The sequence below is a fragment of the Apus apus genome, chromosome 18 (assembly GCF_020740795.1).
Source record: "Apus apus isolate bApuApu2 chromosome 18, bApuApu2.pri.cur, whole genome shotgun sequence".
NCBI classification, from domain to species: domain Eukaryota; kingdom Metazoa; phylum Chordata; class Aves; order Apodiformes; family Apodidae; genus Apus; species Apus apus.
Window position 1 is genome coordinate 10,750,444 of NC_067299.1, and position 25,640 is coordinate 10,776,083.

At 47.1% G+C, this 25,640-nt stretch overlaps 1 protein-coding gene across 1 annotated transcript in view; it reads right to left on the reverse strand.

The window, feature by feature from the left end:
• Nucleotides 1-25,640, reverse strand: part of LOC127392373 (S-adenosyl-L-methionine-dependent tRNA 4-demethylwyosine synthase TYW1-like) — a 107,594-nt gene that overhangs the window by 19,657 nt on the left and 62,297 nt on the right. The window contains exon 14 of the mRNA XM_051636188.1: nt 8,886-8,996. Coding sequence (XP_051492148.1) covers nt 8,886-8,996 — 111 coding nt within the window. The remainder of the gene's footprint in view (nt 1-8,885; nt 8,997-25,640) is intronic.

The following is a 25,640-nucleotide window of genomic DNA, read 5'->3' on the forward strand; positions in this document are numbered from 1 at the left end:
TCACCTGCCAGCTGAAAGGCCAGGGCCATCGCTCACGCACCCAGCACCCCAGCGCTCTCCATTAGCCCTGGCACAAGTAAAGGTCATGCTGTGCTGGGGTGTGTCTGCACCCAAACACAAAGCCAGTTTGTGGGGTGGGGAGCACCCAGTGTATGCTGGCTCATGGGATGAGCACCATGAGATCCTCGGGCAGAGCATGGAGAGAAGCATCCCACCACACATGGGTCTGCAGAGCTCTGTGGCTCACTAGTGTGAGTGGGCAGGAGAACCAGTCTTTGAGGAAACAGCTTTTCTGGTTGCTTGCTGGAAGGACACTCAGTAGCTGATTTAGAAGTGGCACCGTTCAAAAGCCACCATCATATCACAGACTCGTATTATAGAATGGTTTGGGTTGGAAGGGACCCTAAAGATCATGCAGTCCCACCCCCCTGCATGGGCAGGGACACCTCCCACCAGCCCAGGTTGCTCCAAGCCCCATCCAACCTGCCCTTCAACACTGCCAGGGATGGGGCAGCCACAGCTTCCCTGGGCAGCCTGGGCCAGGGTCTCAGCACCTTCACAGGGAAGAACTTCCTCCTGATGTCTAATCAGATTTCACAGTATTAAGTCAGGACAAATACCAGGTAATTGCACCAGCTCCCGTCCCAACCACCCGATATAGCAAATATAGCAAAGCAGAAAGGGTCAGAGAGGGGCACGTGGTCCTGTTCCCCTATACAAAGCCAAGACACGAGCACTGTTGGTTTGGTTGCTTTACTTGTCACAGAGGCTGAGGTCCCCTGGGTTACTGCAATGCCCATGTAGAGCAGCCAGCTCCACACCCTGCAACCATCACTGCTCAGGTACTGCAGCCCTCAGGTTCCACACCCTGCTCCACCCAACTTCAGCCTCAGCATTTTGAGATCAGCTGCTCCTAATTTGGGGAGCTGATGACTTGAACCTCCTGAAGTACTTATTTCATCTTAGCCATGACCTCAGTTTCACTACTGCCTTGATCCATCTTTAATTACTTTAGTAAAATTCCCATAAATGAGCTCAGCAGTATGAGGCTTGCTGAGATATATCTTTGCTTATTTCTTTCTTTCCAGATAAAAGGCTCATCCAAGTGGGTTAACCTGTGGAACCACCACACAGCTCACAAACAAACCCACTGGCACCCAAAAAAGACAACTCCCAAGAGAAACTTGGCTTTTTTTCCAGACAAAATCCCAGATCCTCTGTACCTCTCCAGGAGATTTCATCACCCTTGCTCTTCAGCTGAGCTATTTTATTCCAGTCACAAAACCCCTTTGAGCACAGGTCTCTAAAACAGAGCACACACAATTTTATGGATTATTGTTTTGTGTTCTCATGTTTTTCCACAGTGAAAGATATTTCTGCTTCTTTGAAAGGGCATTTGCATCCATGCTATTGATGGCACCTGGTCCCAGCTTATGCTGCACCCCCAAGACCTAGTTCAGCTACATTGAAGTTGAACATGTCACATCCAGTAATAAACAGACAGATCCTTTGCAAACACTTAAAAATTAGAACAAGGTGAACTACAACAGGGCTCCAAAAGAAACAGACTCCTGCTAATTAGAAACTGTACAAGGTTTGGAAGCAATTACTTTCTTGCTGGTAAATTTATGAGAGAGCTCCTCTATTAATCTGCCCAAGCAAAGGACATTAGAGCTGTGCTCCATAACTCAAAAGCCAGTGTGGAAACAAGTTGACTGTGCACAACCACAGACAAGTTGGGGGAGTGTTAAGCAAGGAAGTACATTAATTTTTTTAGCCCAGTTCTGAAAGTCTGAATAAGATTTTAAATGTTCTTAAATTAGAGCAGCCAGCCACGCAAATAATAGGATCTATATCTCCTGAGTTCAGCTGTATAGATGCAGCTCCATATAGCAATATTTTCCCCTCATTCATTATACAGATTATAATTTGAGCAGCATGAAAAATGTATGCCTACAGAGGGGGAAAATTCTGAGGAAGCTACAACATGACTCATTCCTTTAATAAACTTCAAAGATATCTTTTACAAGCAAAGCAAGCACAGAGGCAAATGGAATAACTTAGTGCTCGGATGGCTGATTAATTCACAAGCACAAATCAATGAAAATCAGCTTAGCAGCACACCGAATGAAAGCACATCAGCTTTCAACTGCCCCAGCTTCTTAAAACTTGAATTAATTACCAGTGCTGATACCACTTGAAAACTGTGAACAGTTGATTAGGGCGGTCCTGTTGTATTTTTCAGTAATAGATGAAGGCAGTTATTAAGACAGCAAGCTTTTGGAAAGGAAACCATTCTGCTGCACCCCCGAAGCTCTCACACCAGCTTCCCTGCAGCAGCAACATCAACGATGCCGCCTCTTAATTAGTCTTTAATAAGGGGGCTTTTAGCATCCTAATCATGCCACGCAGCTTCGGCCGAATACCTTGAAATGCAGGAGCCTTTTGAAAAGCATCTCTGCTGTTGGTGGTGCCTCCAGTATGAACGCAGAGCAAGGGCACTGGGCGAGCTCTGGGTTTCCACGCCGCTGTGGCAGAGCCGAGCGCGCACGAGCTGCAGTTCAGCAACGCCTCGTGCCAGGATGATGGTCCCTGCAGCAAGAAGCACGTTTCTCCCACTGCCACCTGGCTCCTCGCCAGAGATCTCAACAGCCAGCAAATGTTTTAATCCACCAGGCTAAGAGAGAAAGCTTACCAGGGAACTAAGTATGACAGTGCTTTTGTTTCTCAACTCGGACACTCCAGGCTTCCCAACTTCATTGCTGAACAAGAGAGTTTTCTTAACTCTTAGCCCACAAATTAGGAATTTGTTTAATTGAGGCTTGTGTGAATTACCAGAAGAACAAAGTGTCGGCCAAGCTGCTGAGTGACAGAGTCACTGTTTAAAAACTGGAGCAGCCCTGACCCAAGACAAATGTAAAAAGCCTCAAATGGCATGTTGATAGATTGCACTCTGCAATAAAAATGCTTATGAGCTGAGCATCCGCACTGTCCAAATTATATACACAAGCTCTCATGCACGTCTGGCTCCTTGCTGGAGTGGATTCAGGCTCATTGGTTGCTTTTAATAATCACTTTCAAGCTGATTTAATGAAGGACACCGGTTTGTTTGTGTCAGTTAAATCTGAGGGCAGGAATGGAAGTGGTTAGTTCTGCAGCATAACCCCACTGTTTAACACCAGCTCTCCAGATGCACCACACGTATGGCTGGAGGCAGATCGTGCCACAGCAGCCCATAAATCTTCAGCAACTGCCTTGAAGTCAAAGGAACTCCTCCTGTGAAAGCTAAACTCCAAAACCCTGGACACAGCCTTCCCTTCCAGCTCCTCAACATCCACCATGTAGATACTGAGAGAGAAATGGCCCCTGTTCCATCACTCTCCCCCTGCTCCTTATACCCTGATAAACAGCAACTGCACAGAGGGAGGTGGGGGCAGTAGAAACACAAGGAACAAAAAAGGCAGGAGGTGAATTTCCAGCCAGTGACCTGCTTTGCTATGAGACCCACTCCTACCCTGCCTCACTTTCCCCAGCTGCAAAACACAGCACTAAGCACTAGCCCTTCTCCTGCAAGCAAGTGCTCAGAGCCATGGGCACAAATGTACTGGTACAGGCAACCAAGCACAGCAACCCTGGCCCATCAAACACAGTCTCCATTTGCTCTTTATTTTCTAATGCTTCCCTTGGTCAAATCTAAAAGCTTCACCAGCCTAAGGCAATTTCTATGCCTTGTGCTACCCACTTACTTTGGATACTAACCTTTACTGAAACAAAAAATAGATGAGAACAATCTGTTTCAGCTTGGATTTTCATGAGGCTCACATTTGCACCCAAGGCCAGTACTGGACTGCAAAAATTTCAGAAACATATTTGTATCAAAAGACAGGTAGGACTAAAAACTTGACTTTTCAATGAAACTGTGTGGCAGGGTCACTTACATTCAAAATGTATTCATTCACCTGTGTTTGCAATGGAACTTTTTATAGAGCCTTACTATGTACTCACAGCATGAAAAAAGAGACACTGATGTCAAGCTGAACTACTCAGACACACCCATTAGTAACTTGTAACCTTTAGCTGGATCAACACAAACAGCAAGATGGGTCCCTGCCTCTGTCACCAGCAGATGCTAAGAAGGGGCAGCTTCCAGCAAAGGCTGCTCAGGACCCACCTGGAACAGCTTTCCATGGCAGTCCAGGGCAGCTGAGATATACAGAATTACAAACTGGTTTGGGTGGGAAGGGACCTTCAAGATAATCTAGTTACAACCCCCCTGCATGGGCAGGGACACCTCCCACCAGCCCAGGTTGCTCCAAGCCCCATCCAACCTGCCCTTCAACACTGCCAGGGATGGGGCAGCCACAGCTTCCCTGGGCAACCTGTCTCCAGCAGATCCAGACCCTTTGGGTGCCCAACTGCCTGGCAGCTCCAGCACTACTATTACTACTGCCTGCCCAGCCACTCTGGACTATCCACATCTCATTTCTTGGCCTTGGGCCCATGGCTTGCAGTTGAGAGGACATGAAGTGGTCAGTGTGGTTTTCTTCTTCAGGCATAGCAATTACACATTGTGTGGATTTATTTCAGAGTAGACAGCAGGACAGGAGATTTTTAACTTCACCTTCTCTTCATCTAAATGCAGACTGAACAGCAGCAAGTCTCTGAATAGCTTTTTGACAGGTGGGGGCAATCGCCTCTTGCTGCATGCAATTATAAACTCATTAAAGCAGAACTCATTTTCCTCATTATTTTAAGCACTTAAATAATCTTCACTGTTTAATATGACAAGACTGAGCAGTTTGGGACAGACACTTCCCTCTGGTCCTTCCTTCCAGATGTTTATTTGGTCATTTTAATTCTGTAGCAGAGCCTCAGACCACAAGCAGGAGCTGCAGTCCCAGAACACCATCCTCAGCCCCACCAGACACGAAGCCCTTCCATCAACAAGCTGAGAGCCAGGGTGCTGTGCTGGAGCTGCAGAGTATTCCTCAGGGATGAATTCTTTCAAGCAGCTGAAAACTAATTTCACAGAAACTTGAGGCAACTCAGTGCAGTGCCATGACTCTGCTCTGCTCTGCCCAAGTCCTGCCCTCAGACAGCTCCGTGGTATCAAGCGCCCTCAAACAAAGGGCAAGCCAGGCAGGTTTTTTTCCCCTTAAATTTGAACTAATGGAGAGAAGCAGCAAACTCTGCTCAGGCAGGAGGCGTGCTGCTAGGTGAAGCTTCACTTCAGCTAACACAGATCCCTTCCCTGGGGCTGTCATTCTACCTGCAGCTCTGACCAGAGCAAACAGATCTCCCCCAGAACTGCAGGAGCAGTTCCAAAAACAAAAGCCATGGCTGACAGGTTGAGCACCTGACCTGCACCCTTGCATGCACACAACCTCAAAGCTGCACACAGTGTCACATTATCATTCTGGTTGGAAAAGACCTTCAAGACCATCAAGTCCAATCACTACCCTAACTCTGCTGCATCCTCCACTAAACCCTGTCCCCTGGCACCACATCTTTTAGATGTCTCCAGGGATGGTGGCTCAACCACCTCCTCAGACAGCCTGGATCACCAAGTCCAGCTCCCGCCCCAGAACAGGACTAGCCCAAAGTTGACACCATGTCCCTGAGGGTGTTGTCCAAGTGTTTCTTGAATATTGTCAGGCTCAGTGCCATTCCTGCTTCCCTTGGGAGCCTATTCCAGTGCTCCAACTGCTCTGGGTGAAGAATCTCTTCCGAATGTCCAAACTAAACCTCCCCCTGCACATCTTCCCACCATTCCCTCGGGTCCTGTTGATGGTCACCAGAGAGAAGAGGTCAGTGCCTCCTCCTCCTCCTTCCCTACTGAGGAAGCAGTAGCTGCCGTGAGGTCTCCCCTCAGTCTCCTCCAGTGCAGAGTGGATGTGTGGGCACAGGCACAGTTCAAGGTGGAAGTGTGTCTGCAATGGCCCAAGGTCTAGCCTGGGTCTTTGTAGCACACCCCACTCCCACACCTGAATGGGCTCTTTAGGACCCATCTACACTTCACAAGAAAAATCCTTTTGCCCTTTGGTTTCAGAAGAAATATAAATAGCAACATAATGGAGGTCAACACCAGCCTCTGGCTTTTCAAACAATGAGAGGGTGACCTTGCAAAAAGATGAGTTAGAGTCATAGAGCCAGAGTCCTCAGGGTTGGAAGGGACCTCTGAAGATCACCTAGTCCAACCCCCAGCTGCAGCAGGATCACCTTCTCGATCTTAAGTATCACAATCAACCTTGTACAACTGTGACTTTAAAACAGACCAGGGCAATGAATAAAATTGATGTGTATTAATAACCACATGTTCCTTAACTTGGGTTTTACACAAGGGTAATCAAGACTAATTTCTATTGGCTTAAATGAGAGAATAGGGTCCCACAGAGTTACACTCCTGTAAGATACTCATGTAAATGAGAACAAGTATTAAGCCCTGCAAGAATCTAAATCTCTATCCACTCCACCCCATGAGCCTCTCCAGAGCAACAGGGGATTAGCTACATTCATTTTAAATGAACGTCATTTATCTCAAGTATTTAACCAGGAAATCCCACTGAGATGAACCTCATTTTCGGGCAGATGCTTTGCAGTATCTTGTAATATTTTTTTTGTTTATTTGCTTGGAGCAGGACCTAGTCTTTGCCTTTTTAACCTATCATGCTAGGGTTTTGAAAAAGCCCAATCCACATACCAAATAGATTTTTCAGTATCCTTCATTCTCAAAGAACACAGAAATTACTTTTAATCAAAAAAATAAAATATGTTGAGGAAAACTCCCAGGTCACAAATGCTGTGTGAACAGCAGAACTGCAGGGGCTGGACTGAGGGCCAGTTTCACACTGGCAGGAGCTTCTGTCCAAGTGCAGAACAGTACATGGAGTGCACAAAAGGGATCACCAACAGCAATCAGGAAGACTGGAAGACCCTTCAGCACTACCCATCCTCCCCTGGGTCAGAATTTAACTCCCAAGTCAAGGCACTGTTGTATCAAGCACCCCTTTGAGTGCTGGGGGATTATATCTGTGTGATCACTCTGCTCACACACACCTTGCCTGCACAATCACCCACTGCCAGGCTTTGGGGGGGTGGGTATGATGCAGCCCCTCTGCTGCTCTTCTGATTTGCTGAGGAGAACTGCTCACCTCTTATTCCAGAGCAGTCAAACACAGGAGGGACAGAGCCCCTGGCTCTTTGCTTCATCCCATGGGTGCACAGGCAGAAATGACAAAGCCCTTTGAGCCCTCCTTGACCCCAGTTTGCTGCTTAGGTGCCTCCAAGGCCACTGCAGTGACCCCCCACTCTGCCTCATACTTTTGCAAACAGGGTGAAGTGCTCCATAGATGTATCTTCCTCAGAGCCCTGGAAAAGCCCTTTGAAGCACTCTGAGCACACAGATGACACTTTGATGGAAGCAGGGTGGCAGGAGTCTGTCCTAGCTGGAAGAGCCTCAGGAGTACATCTACAACCACCGTGGGAATAACTCTACCATCACCTCATCTCACTTTCCCTGACACTCTAAGGCATGATTTTGCTATGGAAGAACCACTGGAAAAGCTGAGCTCCACACTGCTGGGAAACCAGGACTATGAGGCTGAATCCTTCCCCAGGCAAAGGGGACAGCAGCCCTGGGTCTTGGAGGAGGTAGATATTTGTCCTGGAGAGCACTCAGGGAATCTACACCCAGAAACATGGATTAACTTACAGCTAGATTAGTTTTACTAATTAAAGTGGTTACACATGATGGAGCAGAGCTGCCTCAACACCCCACTGTGCTGGTGTGCACACCCACCTCTGCCCTCCTTGCACTCTGGAAGAAAGGATTTGTGCTACCAGGCTGCAGCAAGGGAGTCAGGAGATGCAAGGTGGGAAGGGCCCCACAGGAGCACTCCTGCTGGGTTTTACCTCAGGAATACAAAACAGTCTGATACACATTGTAAAACTGAGGCTTTTTTCCCCAGACCATACACAAAATACACAAATACACAAAATCTTGTTCTGTATTAAGTTATCAACTTCAGCAGCACTTGAGAAGAGGAGACCACTCACTACTGATAATATCAAAACCTTGGGGTTTTGTTTCCTAAGAAAATTGCAGCAAACTCCAGGTTTTGCCTTTCAAAGCAACAGTAAATAAAGATTTTCAAAAAGGGAAGAGAGAAAACAAAAAAGAGAAAAGAAAGTCCAGAAGTAACAGAGCTGCAAAACTACAGACTGGAGGTAAATGTGCTGGTCTGCAGGGGAGCTGAGGCATGGACATGGCAGTGATTCCTTACAGAAGGCTTCATAACATGCCTTTTTTACATCCTCTACATACTAAATTGATAAAATTCCAAGATAAAGCACCTCCTGCCCTGCTGTATCTCACATGCTCCTGTTAGCAGCCCTTCCAGCCCCACAGGATAATATTTTCCCCCCTTTTGCACAGCCTGACAAGCACCACATCAGGAAGTCAAACATCATCACTTTCTTCACCCACAGAATTTGAGACCAGGATGGGAAGGATCCCACCACAAACCACTCACTTGCCCTAGAATATTTTGTTTCAAATGCTGGTTGACATAAAAGAAGGAACATTTATTTATCAGTCTCTGCTTTCCTAAGTACAAAAAAGACCAGAGGGTTAGAATTCTGTTGAGCAGCAGTGGATGTTGGCTGGTACAAAGCTTGTCTTGCATAACACTGAAGACTACTCCAAACACAGAGATCAGAAACCTGGCTGCCTAACTTGAAAAGCAAGAGATGTTATGGATCACTGAGATCTCTGGAGGTATTGAATTTACTCGTATAAGTTTAGACAGGGGGTGGTGGGGGAATAGGGAAGAAGAAAGTAAAATATTGGTGGAAAAAAAAGAAGAGAATAGCTCTGTAGAGCTCACCTTGACCTCGATGAAGTCAGGTTTTCCCAGGGCTATCAGGTCAGCGTAGGCTTTGAGCTCATCCACGTTCCAAGCTTTCACCAGTGTCAGCCTATAAACAGTGCGTTGTTGCTGAAATAAAGGAGAAATCACATTAGAACACACCCTGACACAGGGAGGATGGTCCAGCCTTCCAAACAGGGGAAAAAACCCACTTCATTAATTTATTCCAGGAACCCAGGGGCTAAAGCAAACATGACTCAAACCAGGAGTCACCTCACTTGTTCTTTCAAGCTACTCCAGAGCATCTGTGAGCTGAGCCACTTTTTGCCATAAAAAAACTTACCTTCCCTCTATGTATCCCAGGCACTTTGTTTTTACAGATTGAACTTAATGGGAAAATAACCAGCAAGTTTCTTTCTCTTTGATTTGCTTCCCTAGGCATAAACTCTCACCATTAGCTGCTAGACAGGTATCATTATTTCCTCCAGCTGGATCAGCAGGCACTGGTGACTTTTGGACAGGAGGCAGCAAAACTCACCCTTGTCTGCCCCTGTCCACAAGTTCTTCCAGCACACGAGGTCTAACATTGCAGAGAAAAGGCTCTCCTGTCATCAGTTACACACAACACTTCATTGGAGGCACAACTACAATCACAAGCAGGAGCTGGATTTCACCAGAGAGGGAAGTGATAGGAGCAGGGGGAATGGTTTTAAACTGAAAGAAGGGAGATACAGGTTAGACATCAAGAAGAAATTCTTCACGATGAGGGTCATAAGGCACTGGAACAGGTAGCCCAGGGAGGTTGTTGATGCTCCCTCCCTGGAGGTGATCAAGGCCAAGTTGGATGAGGTTTTGTGAAGCCTGGTCTGGTGGGAGCTGTTCCTGCTCATAACAGGGGGGTTGGAACCTGATGATGTTTGAGGTCCCTTCCAACTTTCACCATTCTGTGATTCTAACCAGGAAACACTGCAAATACCCTGCTATGGCTGTGCCAATGAGAAGTGCAGTGCAAACCATAAGGAACAAGCACAGCAGCAGCACTAACGACCACAAGAGCAGCCTCCAGCCCTCATTTCCCCTCCAGAGCAGGATTCCTGCCTGGCAGTATCCCTGCATGGACCTGTCCTCTCCACAGCTCCTCAGCACACAGAGACCTGGCTTGTGTCTGTGCCCAGTGGCAGCCAGCACTCTGAGAACTTCTTTCCTTGGAGTTATTCTGATTCCCCAAGGGCTGCTCACCAAAGAAGTTACTGGTGACAAATGAACTTCTGTTATCAGGACAAGCACTTGGCCATGGAACAAGTCCAGTCTCCCTGCTTACATCTGCTTGTTCCCATCTCCTTCTCTTCTTCTCCCACTAATGTTTCATTGCACTTATCTCTGGACTTTATTTCCAGAGACATCTTCCAGCAAAGTTGGTTTTTGGATTCACTTGTTTTCCTTCCTTGGCACATGCTAGACTGTAAAATAGGACAAAAGCACCAGTTTAGGCAGAGTGAGAACACCCTAATAACTCCACAGCAACCCAGGGCTCCATGGCTGGGGCCAGGCTGGATCCCAGGGCTGGAATCCAAGTCTCCAACTCCATAAAGTTCAGGCTTAGACACAGGCTGAATTAAGAGATTCTCCCTAACCCATGACATGCCCGTGGCACAAGGTGACCTGCACCTCAGTGCCATATGTGGGCAGCACGCCCACTATTCCATTTATAGCATTTTTCAACCCAGGAGAAGCTACTAAGGAGATCTGCTGCTGAACCCAACCTCCCATCTTAAACCTCAGACCAGCTCACTCTGTGATACCTCTGCCAGCACCCAAGGGCCAGGAGCAAAACAGGGATGGATCCCAGGATCCTGAGTCCCTGCCCAAGGTTATTAAAAGGCTTTATTAAAAAGCCCACGTTATCACCCCTCCCCAGATAAACCCAATACCAACCCCCAGTCCAGCCACATCCTGCTCCTTCAAAGTCCCTGAGCTACACACCACAGAAGTCAATTTTCCCTTCTGTACATAAAACTTTACTTACCTAAAACATATTTCTATGTTTTCCACAGGGAAAAAAACAAAATCCAACATTTTCTACACCAGTTTGTTATGGAAACACTCCAGATTATTTGCTAACAAACAAGTAGAGGACAAAGAAAATAAAAAGCAGCATCTTCTTCCTAGCATCTGAACCTGTCCTGGAACCCAAAGCACCAGGTAAACCAGGAAATTCCCTGGAGTACAAATCCAAGTGAGGATTTGATACCTACAAGGAGTCAGTGTCTTCATAGAATAATTAAAGGTAGAGCTTCTTTTTTTTTTTTTTTTTTTTTTTTTAAAGGCTGTGGAGAGTAACATTAATAATAATTCTCTCAATAATTCTTTAAAGGTCAAATATTACAAGAACTAAAATAGCTGGCCTCTCACTGCAGCATGTAAGCACATATTTAAGAATAACAATCAAATGAATTGGCAAAAGAAAGGTTTGGGCCAGGAGACCACAGGTATGAAATCAACAGTTAATTACTAAAAAGAAAAACAATGAAGGAACTAATAAAAAAACCCAAAAAACGCTTCATTTGCCCTATAACAGAGAAAGAAGGAACCAGAGGGAAAATATCTAACGAGAGCAAAAACTCCAATACACACATGCCTGCCAATTGTTTGAAGTGATTAGATACCCAATTAATGGAGAAATGTCTCCCCAAAGGTCAGCTCACAGCAGTAAACAAATGCAGGCAGCTTCACAGCAACAGTAAATAAAACCAGTATTTCAATATCAGCCCCAACCAGCAGCTGCTGATCCAGACCCAGTCCTCAGACTGGGAGGTCAGGTCCTCAGTGCAAGGGACTGGGGAGTCCACCAAGAAGTGAAGCCTTCAGGGTTGTTTTTTTTTGTCGAATGTTTTTGTACTAAAATTAAGAGCAAATGTCTGGATGTCTCTGTCGGGCACAGAAAAAGCAGCTTGGCAATGAGCACACAGGGAGCTGGATGGTGCATCCTGGTAAACCCAGCACCACTGCTGGTGAACACTCTGCAGCAGCAGGGGGTACGAAAAAAGGAAGAAAAGAAAAAAATCTCAATCTTAAGACAGAGAAACAAAGCACAGGAAAAGCATTTGTGAGATGAAAAGTCTCTGAAAATCCACTTGATTTTCAGACAGCAAATATCTGCTATTTGGGGGTTGACACACAAAAGTGGGAGACTGGACCAGGCAGAAACTGGTCTCAAGTCATGCAGTTAAGGGTAATTGATAATAACACATGCATGGAAAGCTCCTATAGACTACTGAAAATACTGATACTGAGCCCAAGTGTGAAGTGGAGCCACTAGAGCTCTGCACAGCACCTCTGCTGAGCAGCCAGGGCAAGACCTTCAGGTAACTGAAGTGCTGGGAGGTCAGAAGGGCACTTGCCAGCCTGGAGGACACGTGTGACAAGTGTCACAGCAGCACCACATTGCTTGGAGCAAGCTTAGAAAATGCCAGCAAGTTCCTCTATGAGATGTCCAAAAGGACAGAAAACATTTTCTAGAGGCTGAAAGAACCACTTGCAGCAATAAAAGAAGAGCATCTTTTTTGGCAGAAGGAATTGAAGCCAAATGGTTGGAAGGAGATGAGTCCAGGAGTCCCACACCAGCATCCCAAAAGACCACGCTGTGATTGGGGGGTGGGGGGCACACTGGTTCACCCCTCCATCTCTGCTGGCTGAACAATGTACCAAATGCACACACACCTCCTAGGAGACCATGCAGCAGGGGCTGCCCACAGCTCATGTTTCTTGCCAAAATACAGTGGAGGCAGGAGTTATTAAAAAATAAATAAATAAATAAAAAATTAAACAAGTCTAGTCTACTAAAAATTGATAAAATCAGATTGCAAAGACTAACATAAACAGTTGTTATAGAGGAAACAAGTCCATGCTTTATTCTTCTTCAACAGTGTACTCAACAGTACAATTAGGGCCATGACCAGGACTTGTCATGGTGTCCAGTTCTGGAGCTCCCAACACAAGAAGGACATGGAGCTCCCGGAGAGAGTCCAGAGGAGGCCACAGAGGTGATCCCAGGGCTGGAGCAGCTCTGCTCTGGAGACAGGCTGGGAGAGTTGGGGTGTTCAGCCTGGAGAAGAGAAGGCTCCAGGGAGACCTTAGAGCACCTTCCAGGGCCTGAAGGGGCTCCAGGAAAGCTGGGGAGGGGCTTGGGACAAGGGCAGGGAGGGAGAGGACAAGGGGGAATGGATTAAAACTGGAAGAGGGGAGATTTAGGTTGGACATTAGGAAGGAATTCCTCACTATGAGGGTGGTGAGACCCTGGCTCAGGTTGCCCAGAGAAGCTGTGGCTGCCCCATCCCTGGCAGTGTTGAAGGGCAGGTTGGATGGGGCTTGGAGCAACCTGGGCTGGTGGGAGGTGTCCCTGCCCATGCAGGGGGTTGGGACTGGATGATCTTTATGGTCCCATCCAAACCATTCCATGATTCTATGATTGCTCCTTCTCCTGGGACAGCTCTCCAGGAGGCAGCACAGAGGAAGGTTTCTTATTTGCTCTGATACATGTAAGCTCAACCCTCTGCTGAGGCAGAAGGTTGGGGTCCCCTGGGGTTCATAAACACAGGGCTGACCCTACGGAGCCCTGCTTCCTCCTGGGCTAATGGAAACAGCCTCCAGCACTTGTCAACTTCTTTTATCCATGCCTGGTTGTTTCCTAAATGGTCCCTGCAACTGCCAGAGCAGATGAGACAGGTTCAAGGAAGGCCACAAGAGACTGACAGCAACTGGAAGAGCTGCCCTGCTTACCAGTGGCTGCCACCAATATGAAGGGAGGGTGTGACACCAAAGTCAGTGTGAAGGCACATGGCCACCACCAGCTGCTTCTGGCTTGGAGCAAGAGGACACACAGCCAGGCAGATGTGACCGAACCCAGATGGACCAGGAAAAATTTTGCTCTAATACAAACATTTACAAAAAAACCTTACATTGGCAGAGGACATCCATGTGCAGTGACCATCACCAAGCAGTATGCCAGCCCCTCCTCCTTCCTCTGCTGACCAGTCACTTGTCATCTTGCAAGCCAGGGTGAGAGGGACACCCTCTGTCCAGCACCTTCCTGCCTGCAGCTGCTCAGACCATCTCACTTCCTCCCTCTAATCTAATAAATGGTTTTTAGGGGCTAATCCCTAATCACCCTCTGCACTTTTGTTCTTAGAACAAACTGTTGGAGTTCTTTCTCCTATGCTGGAACAGGGCTGAGACACGCAAATGCTTTTTCTGCCAAAAAGAAGTACTTCTTTATTCATTTTACACTCATTCTGCACAGGGACTAAACATAAATGCCACTAAGAAATGGTTTGAAGCTCAGCCTGACAGACTGAATACAGGAGGAATGCTGTCAGCACCAAGGAAATGTGGTACTGCAAGATCAGGTTTGTGGAGAGGGTGAAACATTTTCAGTTTATTTCTACCACGACATTTTCTAATGTACATTAAGCACAATACTTGAACAAGTGTTTCTTCTGACAGCAATGAAGGTCTGCATGAAGGGAGGGGTTTGTTCCCCTGTTTAAATACCATTTTAAATAACCTCTAATACACAACCTAGATCGTTTTACATACAATCATTTTGGTTGGAAAAGACCCTTAAGATCATCAAGTTCAACAATGAACCCAACTCTACCAGGTCCCTCAGCACCACATCTACACAGCTTTGAAATCCCTCAAGGGATTGTGATTCAACCACCACACTGGGCAGCCTGTGCCAGTGTGTAATTAACCCTTCAGTGAAGAAATTTCTTCTAATATCCAAGCTAAAGCTCCCCAGCACAACTTGAGGACGTTTCCTGTTGTCCTCTCATTTGTTATTTAGAAAAGACTGACGCCCTCTGCAACCTCCTTTCAGGCAGCTGCAGAGCCAGCAGGTCTCCCCTCACCTCCTTGTCTCCAGGCTGGACACCCCCAGCTCCCTCAGCTGCTCCTGCTCACACTTGTGCTCCAGCCCCTTCCCCAGCTCCCTTGCCCTTCCCTGGACACGCTCCAGCCCCTCAAGGTCCTTCTTGTCATGAGGGGCCCAGAACTGACCCCAGGATTTGAGGTGCAGCCTCAGCCAGGGGGACAATCCCTGCTCTGGTCCTGCTGGCCACACCAGTGCTGATACAGGTCAGAAAGCTGGTGGCCTTCTTGGCCACCTGAACACCCCTAGTTCCCTCAGATGCTTCTCATCAGACACTTCCCCAGCTCCATTGCCCTTCTCTGGACACACTCCAGCCCTTGAATATCCTTTTTTTAGAAGTCTAACTTTGAAGTTCAAATACTTCATAAACCAAACTGCTACAAGCACATAAAAAACCCATTTCCCCCCTCAGGGCAGGACTAACTGACAGGTACTAACTGCAGTCCATGTGCATTATCCATCACTTTGAGAACTGCACTACCACAAAAACCGCATTAACTAATCACAACCAGTGGTGAAAGAAGCAGGTAAAGAAACTAAACTACTGCCACAGGGATACCAAAAAAAAAAGGCAGAAAACCCAGAAATTAATATGGCAGCTGAAGAACATTCTTTCCAGAGGGCAACATCTCTCAAGCATTGTCAGAGCAGAGAAAAGCAGTACTAGAGACAGATCAGGACGACTGAGGGCCTAACAGCACAGAACGTTACATAGCAGTAATCCTTGCAGGCTGCTGGCAGTCCAAACAAACAATCCTGCTTTATTAATGTATTGTTTGTATTTGGTTGTACAACAGGGCCGCAGGAGATCCTCTTATAGGCACTGCAAAACAAGAAATAAGAGATTAAGCCACGAGAATTTAAGGATCTAAACCGTCAGGGTATAAAACCAGACTGCAATGCTTCATGGCCCATGTTTGCAGGAACAGCAGCCGTGACTGCGCTTCAGGCTGGCACCAGAACAGCTTTAGTGGAAGAGAAGAGGTTAACATGATAACAAGCCCTTCTAGTGGGTGAAAGATGAGGGCATGAAAACACATCTACTTCATGCCAAAAAGCTCTCGATGCAGATGATCAGCCTTGCAGGAAGGGGCAGCTCTGGGGCCCAGCAGGACTGAGCGTGCCCATCGGGTGGGAAAGGAAAATACAGAGATGGGAAAGAAACCAAGAGAATATTTCCTTGCAAATAAACAGCTGGTGGGGTGGCAAAGCAGGTGGAGCTAGACTCTTCCCAGCAATCACAGTATTGCTGGAGTTGGAAGGGACCTCTAGAGATCATCTGGTCCAACTCTCCCACTGAAGCAGGATCACCTAGAGCACTTTACCCAGGGCTGCATCCAGGTGGGTCTGGAATATCTCCAGAGATGGAGACTCCACAGCCTCCCTGGGCAGCCTGTCCCAGGGCTCTGTCACCCTCACTGTAAAGAAGTTTTTCCTCATATTTCAAAGGAACTCCCCATGTTCCAGCTTGCACCCATTGCCCCTCTTTCTGACACTGGGCACTGCTGAGAAGGGCACCTTCCTTCCTTGCTCCCACCCTTTAGATACTTGTAAACATTGATAAGGTCTCCCCTCAGCCCAGGGAAAGGACGTGGGGCAACAGGCACAGGCTGAAGAACAGAAAACTGCATATTTAAGTGAAATTTCTACCAGGAGATGACTGAACACCAGGAGGTATTGTCCAGAGAGGCTGAGGGGTCTCCATGCCTGGAGATATTCATACCCACCCCACCAAGATGATCCTGCTCTGAGCAGGAGGGCTGAACTAGACAATCTCCAGAGGTGCCTTTCCCACCTCCAGAACTCTCATCAAAGAGTAGCAGATTTTTCTTAAGTGACTTGGAGAAGGAGAACCAAGGGCAGCATGCAGACCACCTCCATGAGGAAGGATTACAAGCAGCAGCTGTTAAGAGAAGGTTCCCTTGGACTGGGCAAGCATCAGCACAAAACAACAATTTGGGAATGCAATGGGCAGCCAAGCAGCCTAGTGACAGCTGGAGTGGGAACCCAACCACCCCTTAGGGTACAGTCAAGGCAGATTAAATAACCAGCAATTCAAACCTTCATGAAGAAGTGGGACCACAGAGAAAAGTAGTTAAGTACACTGAAGCAAATCTACTCAAGGCTGGAGAATTCAGAATACCTTTTAAAGCAATACTATGAAAACCATGGGAGTCCATCCCAGGGGTTACATGGCACAATGCCTGCAGGTCTGCATGGAAAGCAGGATGCATCCTTCCTCCAACACAACCCTCTGCTGTGAGCACCAAGAATGCTTGTCCAGCCTGGGGAAAAGGAGATCATTCAGCAGCCACCTTCAGCCTTTCCTGATTGAGTCATTGGCTGAAAAGCACACCCCACAAAGAACTGATCTCAGAAGCAAGAATAACTGACTATTAAAGGGTTATTTCTTTCCCCTAGGAACACTTGAAAGCCAAATGAAGCCTCCTTGGCTGAACTCCAGGCCCAACTGGTCTCCTTGCAAGGCCGCAGAACATGCTGGACTTTGAAGCTTCTGCTCCAAGCTGCAGCTGAGCAGTGAGGGAGAGGCCATCCTGCTCTTCTAAGACGCACAACAAAACTGTTGCATGGCTGCAGGTCACAGCACGTTCACCGTGCAGCCAGGAGGGCTGAGGATGGAGGCATCTGGCCCTGCCAAAAATCTCAGCAGCCTCCCAGGAGGTTAAGCAGCATCATTGTTAGGTTTCTCCAGCCACTCACAGATGCTCTGTGCCCCAGAAAGCAGCATCCCTACAGGACCACCCTTCTCTGCCAGGAAATCCCCTCTGTCCCAAAGCTCAGGAATCAGCAGTGCTTTTACTCTTGGCCTTGGTTAATCCGTTGACTCAGAAGACGACGTGACTCTGACAGACCTCACCATGGTAATGGCAACAAGCACAGGTCATGCTAGAAGCACAAAGCACATCCTTAACAGCCAAATAGCACCAAATAAGATACCAAAATAGCACCAGGAAGGGCCTGTGCTGCAGCTTAGGGACAATTAGCACTAGTACTGTAAGTCCTTCATCCTGGGGGGTGTTCCTACAGGGTTGTGCAGAGCACTCAGGAGCAAAGGGACAGTGTTCCTGTGATCCTGCCCAGTTCTGGTGAACTTCTCCAACTCTCAACCCACCATCTCAGGTATAAAAAGCAGTTAATGAGCTGCTTTTGCCCACACAGGAGACTGAGCACATGGGTAGAAAATGAAGAACTGTATGCAAATACTCCTGGCCTTCCCAAACCTTTGCTCAGGTTCTCCAAAATAAAGCACATGCTGTTTCTTTGGGACTGCAAATGGCAGTTGGACCATTAAAGGCCCCTTAATACAGAACATTGTCCAAGAAATACCTTAAAAGATGGAAAAACACCAAGAACCACTTTGGCACATACCACACTATGACTTCTTGCCCGGAGTCTTTCAGAGCTGAAGAGGTGACACTGTTCCCAGCACCCACTGGCCCAGGAGATGGTAACAGAAAGGATTCAAGTGTCAGCATGACAATGTGCTCCCTTCTTGCTTCAATAACCAAGAGGGATTGGAGCTGCTTTTTTTAACCTTTTTAATTCCCTCCTCCTCAACATTTATCTCTTTGTAGATCAAATATAATTACACTTCATAAAACATCCCAGGTCTAATCTCAGGAGGAAGAGGGAGCAGTGAACACATCAACTGTGCTGGAAAGAGCAGGTTGCTGGACTCAGTTTGGCTGGGGAAGGGAAGCATCTCCCTTCTCCAGCTGGGGCAGGGAGGCATCAGGAGCAGGTTTGGATGCCTGGGACTGCAAAAGGATGAGAGAAAGGACAAAGAGCAGACAAATCTCCTCCAAAACATGCATTGATGTCCTACAAGGCCCTTACCTCAAATCATGTCACTTGAACATGCTCTTTTGATAAAGCAGAGTAACAGTGTCCTACTGTTTGGAAATGAACACAACAAAATCCCAGATTTCTACTCAAGAGCTTAATACCAGATATTCTGAACACTCTTATACCTTAGATATAAATAAAACAGTTTTACTGCTAGAAAATGACATTTCACTCACAGACATCTCAACATAAATCCATATTTTGCAGCTAATTAAACTCAAGTAAAAAAAAAACAACACAATATTGCCAATAGAAACATTGCTTTGCTTAAGTGGAAAAAGCTCTCTTGGGGGAGAAGAAATTAATGGTGCAGACTCTAAGCAGAAATTGCTCTTACTTTAACACAACTTCACAGATCCTTTGCAGGTACCAGAGGAAGAATAGGAAGCCCCTTCAAAAGCCAGCTTCTTCATTTTGTATTTCTAATTCCCTTCAACAAGAGGCTCGACCTGCTAACTGACTTCATGACACATTTTCAGAGCTTCCCAGCTGGCAAGGACCTGCTCTGGTCATGATACAAAACAGCCTTACATGTGCAAGCCCCCAGCCCAGCACCACACCGGGGCTCTCGGCAAGATCCTTGCTCTCGCAGGTGGCAGTGGATGATCGGCCCTTTCTGAAGGAGAAGGGAGAAGACATCCTCTCCAAAGACTCAGTTGTCTTCCCTTGCTCGGGTTATGCAACACCTTACTAAGTGACTGAGTCCTGAATAGAGATATCAAAGCAAATTTCACACTTGGAAATTACTTGTCACGGGGAAGCGATCAGAAAAAACCCCCCTGCAGCCAAGGAACTGTTCACCATATTCCACAACACCCATCTTGATGCATAAAACCCCACGAAGGATAAAAGATCCAAAATACAGCAAAAGGCAATCTCATCTGCCAACAACACCCTCCACCCTCACAGCTTTCCAAATCCTTCCAGTTCAGCCTGGAGACAGTCTCTGTGAGAGGACTGGAGATCTGCCTCTCCTCAGTCCAGTGCTGCTGAGCCACCAGGCTCCCAGGCTCCCAGAAGCTCTGCAGATGAGCTGTGGCACCCACAGTACTCCAGGAGAACATCCTTAGGGAAAGACTCTGTGCCCTTGAAAAGACAGCAGATGTATCTGTTATCTTCGACACCAGGACCTTCCCCTTAAATAAAGGGCTCATCACTGCATTTGGGCTCATCTGTCACTACACAACCAGCCCTGAACATGGGCACTGGAGAGATGACATCCTTCTAAAAGTCACATTGCAAACACCTGAAAGCACCCAGCTGGACAGATTTCCACAGCACAGGAGGTTTGGGGGCTTTTTTCCTTCAAAGATTAACTCAGCACAGAGCACAGAAGTTTTCAACTTCCTTTCTTCTGGCTAATACAGTCATTCAAGCAAAAAACCTGAATAGGTTTTGCTGCATAGGCATCTACTAAAAACATACATTGTTCAAGCATTTGCTATTAATACACCAGTTTAAAGCAAGTTGAGGCTTTGTCTTCATTGCTAAAAAAAGGTGCTTATTACCATAAGATAATTAACACATCAGCTACTCTGCTGTAAAACCAGAGCAAAGCTCAGAACTTCGATTTTACTGCTAGAAAAGTGAGCGCACTCAACGCCAGCACTTCCCTGCAGATCAGCACCAAAGCCCTTGGTCTTCCCCCAGGATCCTACAGCACAATTGTCCCCATGTCATCCCCAGGACAGAGGACAAAACGAGCCTCATCACCACCAGCCTCTTGAAACAGTAAGCAAAGACCCTGCACCAGGTCCAGCTCAATATTCAAGTTCTAATGACAAAGTAACTAAGATTTAAGATTGACTGTAAAAAACAAACTGTAAAATACCCCCACAAACCTGGCATTATCTTCTCATGCAAAAGCCATTCCTGCTCTTTATGACAGGTAATGTATCAGGTACCAAAACAACTGCAAGGTGCCCATGTCCCAGTGATGAGGAACTGGTCCTACACACAGAAACAAAATTGTCTATAGAGACAATACTGTTATCTGAGGTGCCAAGACTGAAAGCCACATGACATCTCTTACTCTTCTACAGCCTTCAAAAGAAGATGAAGAAATTCTCATGAATAACATTTACACAAACACGAAAGCTGGACTTTCAGTTTGCACTCCATTGTTGTGTTTTTTTAAAGACAGAAATCAGCCAACATAATTGCTCTTGCACCACACAAACTCAGTTTATATTGACCAGCTTTGAAATTCTGCCTCAAAATAAAAAGAAAATCCTGGAGTGAGACAAGCACATCAGCACTAATTCCCAAGCCAGAATTTTAAATGAGAGAAGCCTGTGAGCAGCCCTGCTGATGTATGAAGCACAGGAATAAGTGATCCAGACTGGAAAAAAGGAAAAAAATAAATCAAATTTCATTATTTTACCTTCCTAAGCCACCACCTTAAGTCACAACCCCCTCCATAATAATTCCTTCTTTACTCACCATTGCTTGTAATCTACTTTATTGCTTCACACTTCAGTAGAAACTAATCAGTTTATTTAGATAAACATCTTGAGCAATAAAGCAAAGTACAGCAACACCTTTGTTTTGAGACCTAAAAGTGTTTTTCCTCCATAAATCCAGAACCATGACAGCTCCTTACCTATTTTCCACGGGCTCGTTTTTAATACAATTAGTCTGATAAATCACCACCAACAGTATTGCAGTGATTATTTCTTTTCAATATTTCCAGGGCAGTTTCAAGGAATTATCATGTAAAATTTATACCAAGGGAAAAAAAAAAATAAAATCCAATGTAACTTAAAATAGAATAGCAGCATTAAAACATCTCATATCAAATCATCAGCAAAAAAAACCTCCACTTCAAACTTGCTGTTAAACAGACCACACAGACTGATGATATTTCATTTCCTGGGGAAACAGAGTGTGTTTAACATGTCCTGGTTTGGGCCCAACAGGACATCAAAGACCCAGCCCCGTGGCTGCTCACTCAGCTCCCCCCACACACCTGGGATGGGAGGACAAACCCAACTAGAAGCTCAAAGGACAAGGAGGGTTCTTCACTGATTGAGGACCAGGGCAAAACAGACCCAACTTGGGGAAAATACTAATTTAATTTCACACCAATCAGTGCCCACAGGACCCAGACAGGCCTGCGTGTGTGTGTAAAATGTTTTGTTTGAAACCTGGGCTCCTTCATAAATACCATCAACACAATGTGAAATGCAGAAAAAAATGAATTAATCAGAAAGGGTGGAGGATACGAAAAATATTAAGTACAATTTGGCTTTCTGAACTTCAGAAAAGCTTAATATAAATATAATAAAATGTGTAATAATGTGCTAGCTAAGCAACTGCTGGAGCAGCTACTTATGCTAACTGTGGTGATTTGGCTCTTTGCATATTCTTCACTGGTGTTGGAAGTCAGGAGGGCTTGGGTGGGAGCTGGTTTTAGTGTGTGGTGGAGCTGGGCTGCCCGGGGATCCACGGTGCACATCAGGAGTAACTGACTGAAGTCACCACTAGCAAAAGATCTGAAATATCTTAAATCCGTGACTGAAAATTCTTAGAATCTGTCCTGGTTTGGGCCCAAAGGACAACAAAGACCCAGCCCCGTGGCCGCTCACTCAGCTCCCCCCACACAGCTGGGATGGGAGGACAAACCCAACTAGAAGCTCAAAGGACAAGGAGGGTTCTTCACTGATTGAGGACCAGGGCAAAACAGACTCAACTTGGGGAAAACACTAATTTAATGTCACACCAATCAGTGCCCACAGGACCCAGGCACCCCCAGAGCAGGGCTCACACACGTTACCCCTCCCCTCCCTTCTTCCCAAATCCCTTTGTTCCCGGTTTCTCTCCCTCCTTCCCCCCAGGCACAGGGGGATGGGGATGGGGTTTAGAGTCCCTGCACAGGCTGGTGGTTCCTGCTGCTCCTTCCTCCTCAGGGAGAAGGATTCCTGACAGTCCTGCCCTGCTCCCCACGGGTCCCTCCATGGCAGAGTCCTCCAGCAGCCTCTCCTCCAGGAGCCCTTCCCACCAGCCCCGGAGCTGCTCCAGCGCTGCCCGCAGAGTCCCGGGCTGGTGGGGAACAGGCACCTCCCCTGCCCGGGGGCTTCCACAGCTGCCCCATCCCAGGCCAGGGGCAGCACATCCGAGTTCTGCCCTCCTGGTGCCTCCAGGGAATGTTCCCCCAGGTTCCTGCATGGGTGCAGGGGCACAGCTGCCACCTGGCCATGGGCTGCAGGGAAACCTCTGCTTGGGCAGCTTCTTCCCCTTCTCCTTCCTCAGCAGCCCAGCACTGCTCTGCCTCTCCAGCTCAGCTCCTCTCCCTCAAGTGCTCCTCTGCTCAGGGGTTAGGTCGGTTCTTCTGTATGTTCATGGCAGAGCTTCATCTCTTGTCCCTCTAATGGCTCCTTGGCTGGTCTGGAGCAGGGGCAGCTTCTCAGCTTCTTACAGGAGCCCCCCTGGGGCCCTTCCCCAGCTACCAAAAACCCCACCAAACCCAACCAGCACAAACACCCAAGAGCCAGAAAAAGTACTAGCACCAGCCTGGGTAGTGCTCCCACCCAAACCTGCTCCAAGGGGCTGACAAAAACATAGAAAGGCTTAAATCTGAGCAGAAACTGAACTGGTGAAGCCCTTTTGCCAGAAGGAAAGCCTTCAGCAGCACTCCAAGGCCCCACTGACCTTGAAGGGACGTAAAGCAGAAGGCTGGCAGGGGGTGTCCTCATGAAGACTCAAATCTAGGCAGGATCAGGACCTGTTGTGTGGGTGTCTTCCAGTTAAGCGTGGCAGGGGTCCCAAGGGTTGTAGCAGCAGCTGCTGCAGCAGCAGGGACCTGCCACACAGGCACCAAGTGACAAGCACTTTGTGCAGCTGCAGCTGCTGCTCTTCAGCACAAAGCGGGCTGAGCACGGGAGCTCAGCCAGCAGCCAACCTGCTCGGCCCGCCGGCCCCATCCCATCTGCCAAACTGCCCCTTCAGCAAAGAGGTGCAAAATCCAGGAGGATCAGCGACTTGCTTTCATCTGACCATAAACATGACTTCTATTAAAGCTGAGTAGGCACCTCCACTTTCATCTGGGCCAGCACTTCGTGTGCAAGGTCACAGGTTGGGGTAGACACCTGTGTCTGGTTGTGTGAGGAGAAGAGGAGCAGCATTGAGACCCAGTCCCATGATGGGGAAGATCTGAAAGCACCCTCTGACTTCCCACAGCCTTTATTTTCACATTCCCCTGAGGAGGCACATGTCCCAGCTCCAGCTCCACACTGCCATGTCCCTCTAGCACCATGACCCAATGTCGCAGGCTTGGCTGCTTGGCCAAAGACAAGGGCAGCCTGGTGTGGTGGTCCTGGAGAGGCTGAATTTCAAGCATATTACTGAACAGTGCACAACTGTAACCCTGGCAGTGCAAGAAAGTCAAGAGAAGGACAATCTTAAGAACAAACTACAGATGAGGGGAGCCCCAGAGAAGGGGCTGGGGAGACAAGGAGGGGAGCCCACTTCAAACAATAATGTGCAAAATACCTCAGCACGGATCAGGGAACTTAAAAACTTGCATGGCATTCATCTGTGCCAAAAGAGAAAGTGAGGGATAAGAACAGTTTAAAAACAGTCCAACTTTAGCCAAATGCTTCTGGCGAAAAAATGAACTGAACATTCACCAAAGCCTCTTCAGATCCAACAGAGGAACCCAATCTCCCCACGTCAGCTGCCAGCTGTTCAGTATTTTTGAGCCATCCCAGTAGTTATTTATACATACAGCCAAAGGCTTGGATGCTTCCTTATGAACCTCTGTAGTTGGAAATCTCAGCCAGGAAAACAACATCCCACTGAAACTTTGCAGGGCTCCAAAAGAATATTCCTTAAAATCAGTGGTTCTTTTGCTCAGTGTCAGGGGACACAGGAAGGAAGAACAAATTGCAGTTTAAATAACCCTGTGATGGTTTAAGTGAGCAATTGCAGGATAATGAAAAGTGAAGAGACATCAAGTCTGTATGGTAGAAGAAGGATCAGTGCTTTGACAAAATGCCAGCACTTCTGTGGGTCTAACTCCGAGGGCAGCAGCCAGGGATGCAGACACGATGGATGTGGGAATGGCTCAGGAAGGGGTGGCTCAGCCAGAGCCTGGAAGGGACTATTGTATTTAGGAGAATAAACTGACACGTGTTATTTCAGGAAACAACAAACCAGCAATGCAACTTCAAGACTCAAATGATGAAAGCAGAGATTAATCTGCCATAAAAACATAATTACCTCGTTACAATCCACTCTCACAGCCTGCGAAGCAAAGGATTTATAATATTTTTCTTCTGGGTTTTGTCCAAATCATCTAAAAAATAGAACTGAAAGTACCACCACAATTTGTTGAAAATCCTGCCCATTTCACTCAACAAAGAACAGCGTAAACAAGGAGTCTGAAATAAATTTCTTATTGATTAGGCAATCCTTGCAAAACTACTGCTCTTGTAAAGCCCTAACTCAAGAGCTGGGCTCTAAAGTAACAAACATGACAGAAGGTAAATAGGCTTTAAGCATTTTAACTGCCCATCCTATTAAAACAGTTGAGCTCCAGTTTGAGCTGGGGACTGAGAGCACTCCTGCATGGTGCTGGGCAGAGCAGACATGCCAGGAAGTGACACATGGAGAGGGGACATCCCCCACCTGAGCACACGTGGGAACGATGCTCCGCATGGGCAGGTTTGTGGATGAGAGGCCTGGAGATCAGTCCAGCTGCAGAACATCTGTTTGCCAGCGGGTGCTGTTAAGCCCTGTCCAGACAGTTCTCACCAGCACCTACCTGAGCGTTCAGGTACAGACAAGGAGCTTTTAGCAGCTCCTGCAGGATTTGTACATGGCTCTCTGTTACAAGCAGTTCACCTTGGAGCTTTAGCCTCGAGGAGCTGGACTCCTTTCAGTGCTCACCAGTTTCCAGGATCACTCCCTGAAGATGCATTCTCAGAACATGTGCTGATCGTCACCACACTACAGAGCAGGCAGCGATACCCAAACTC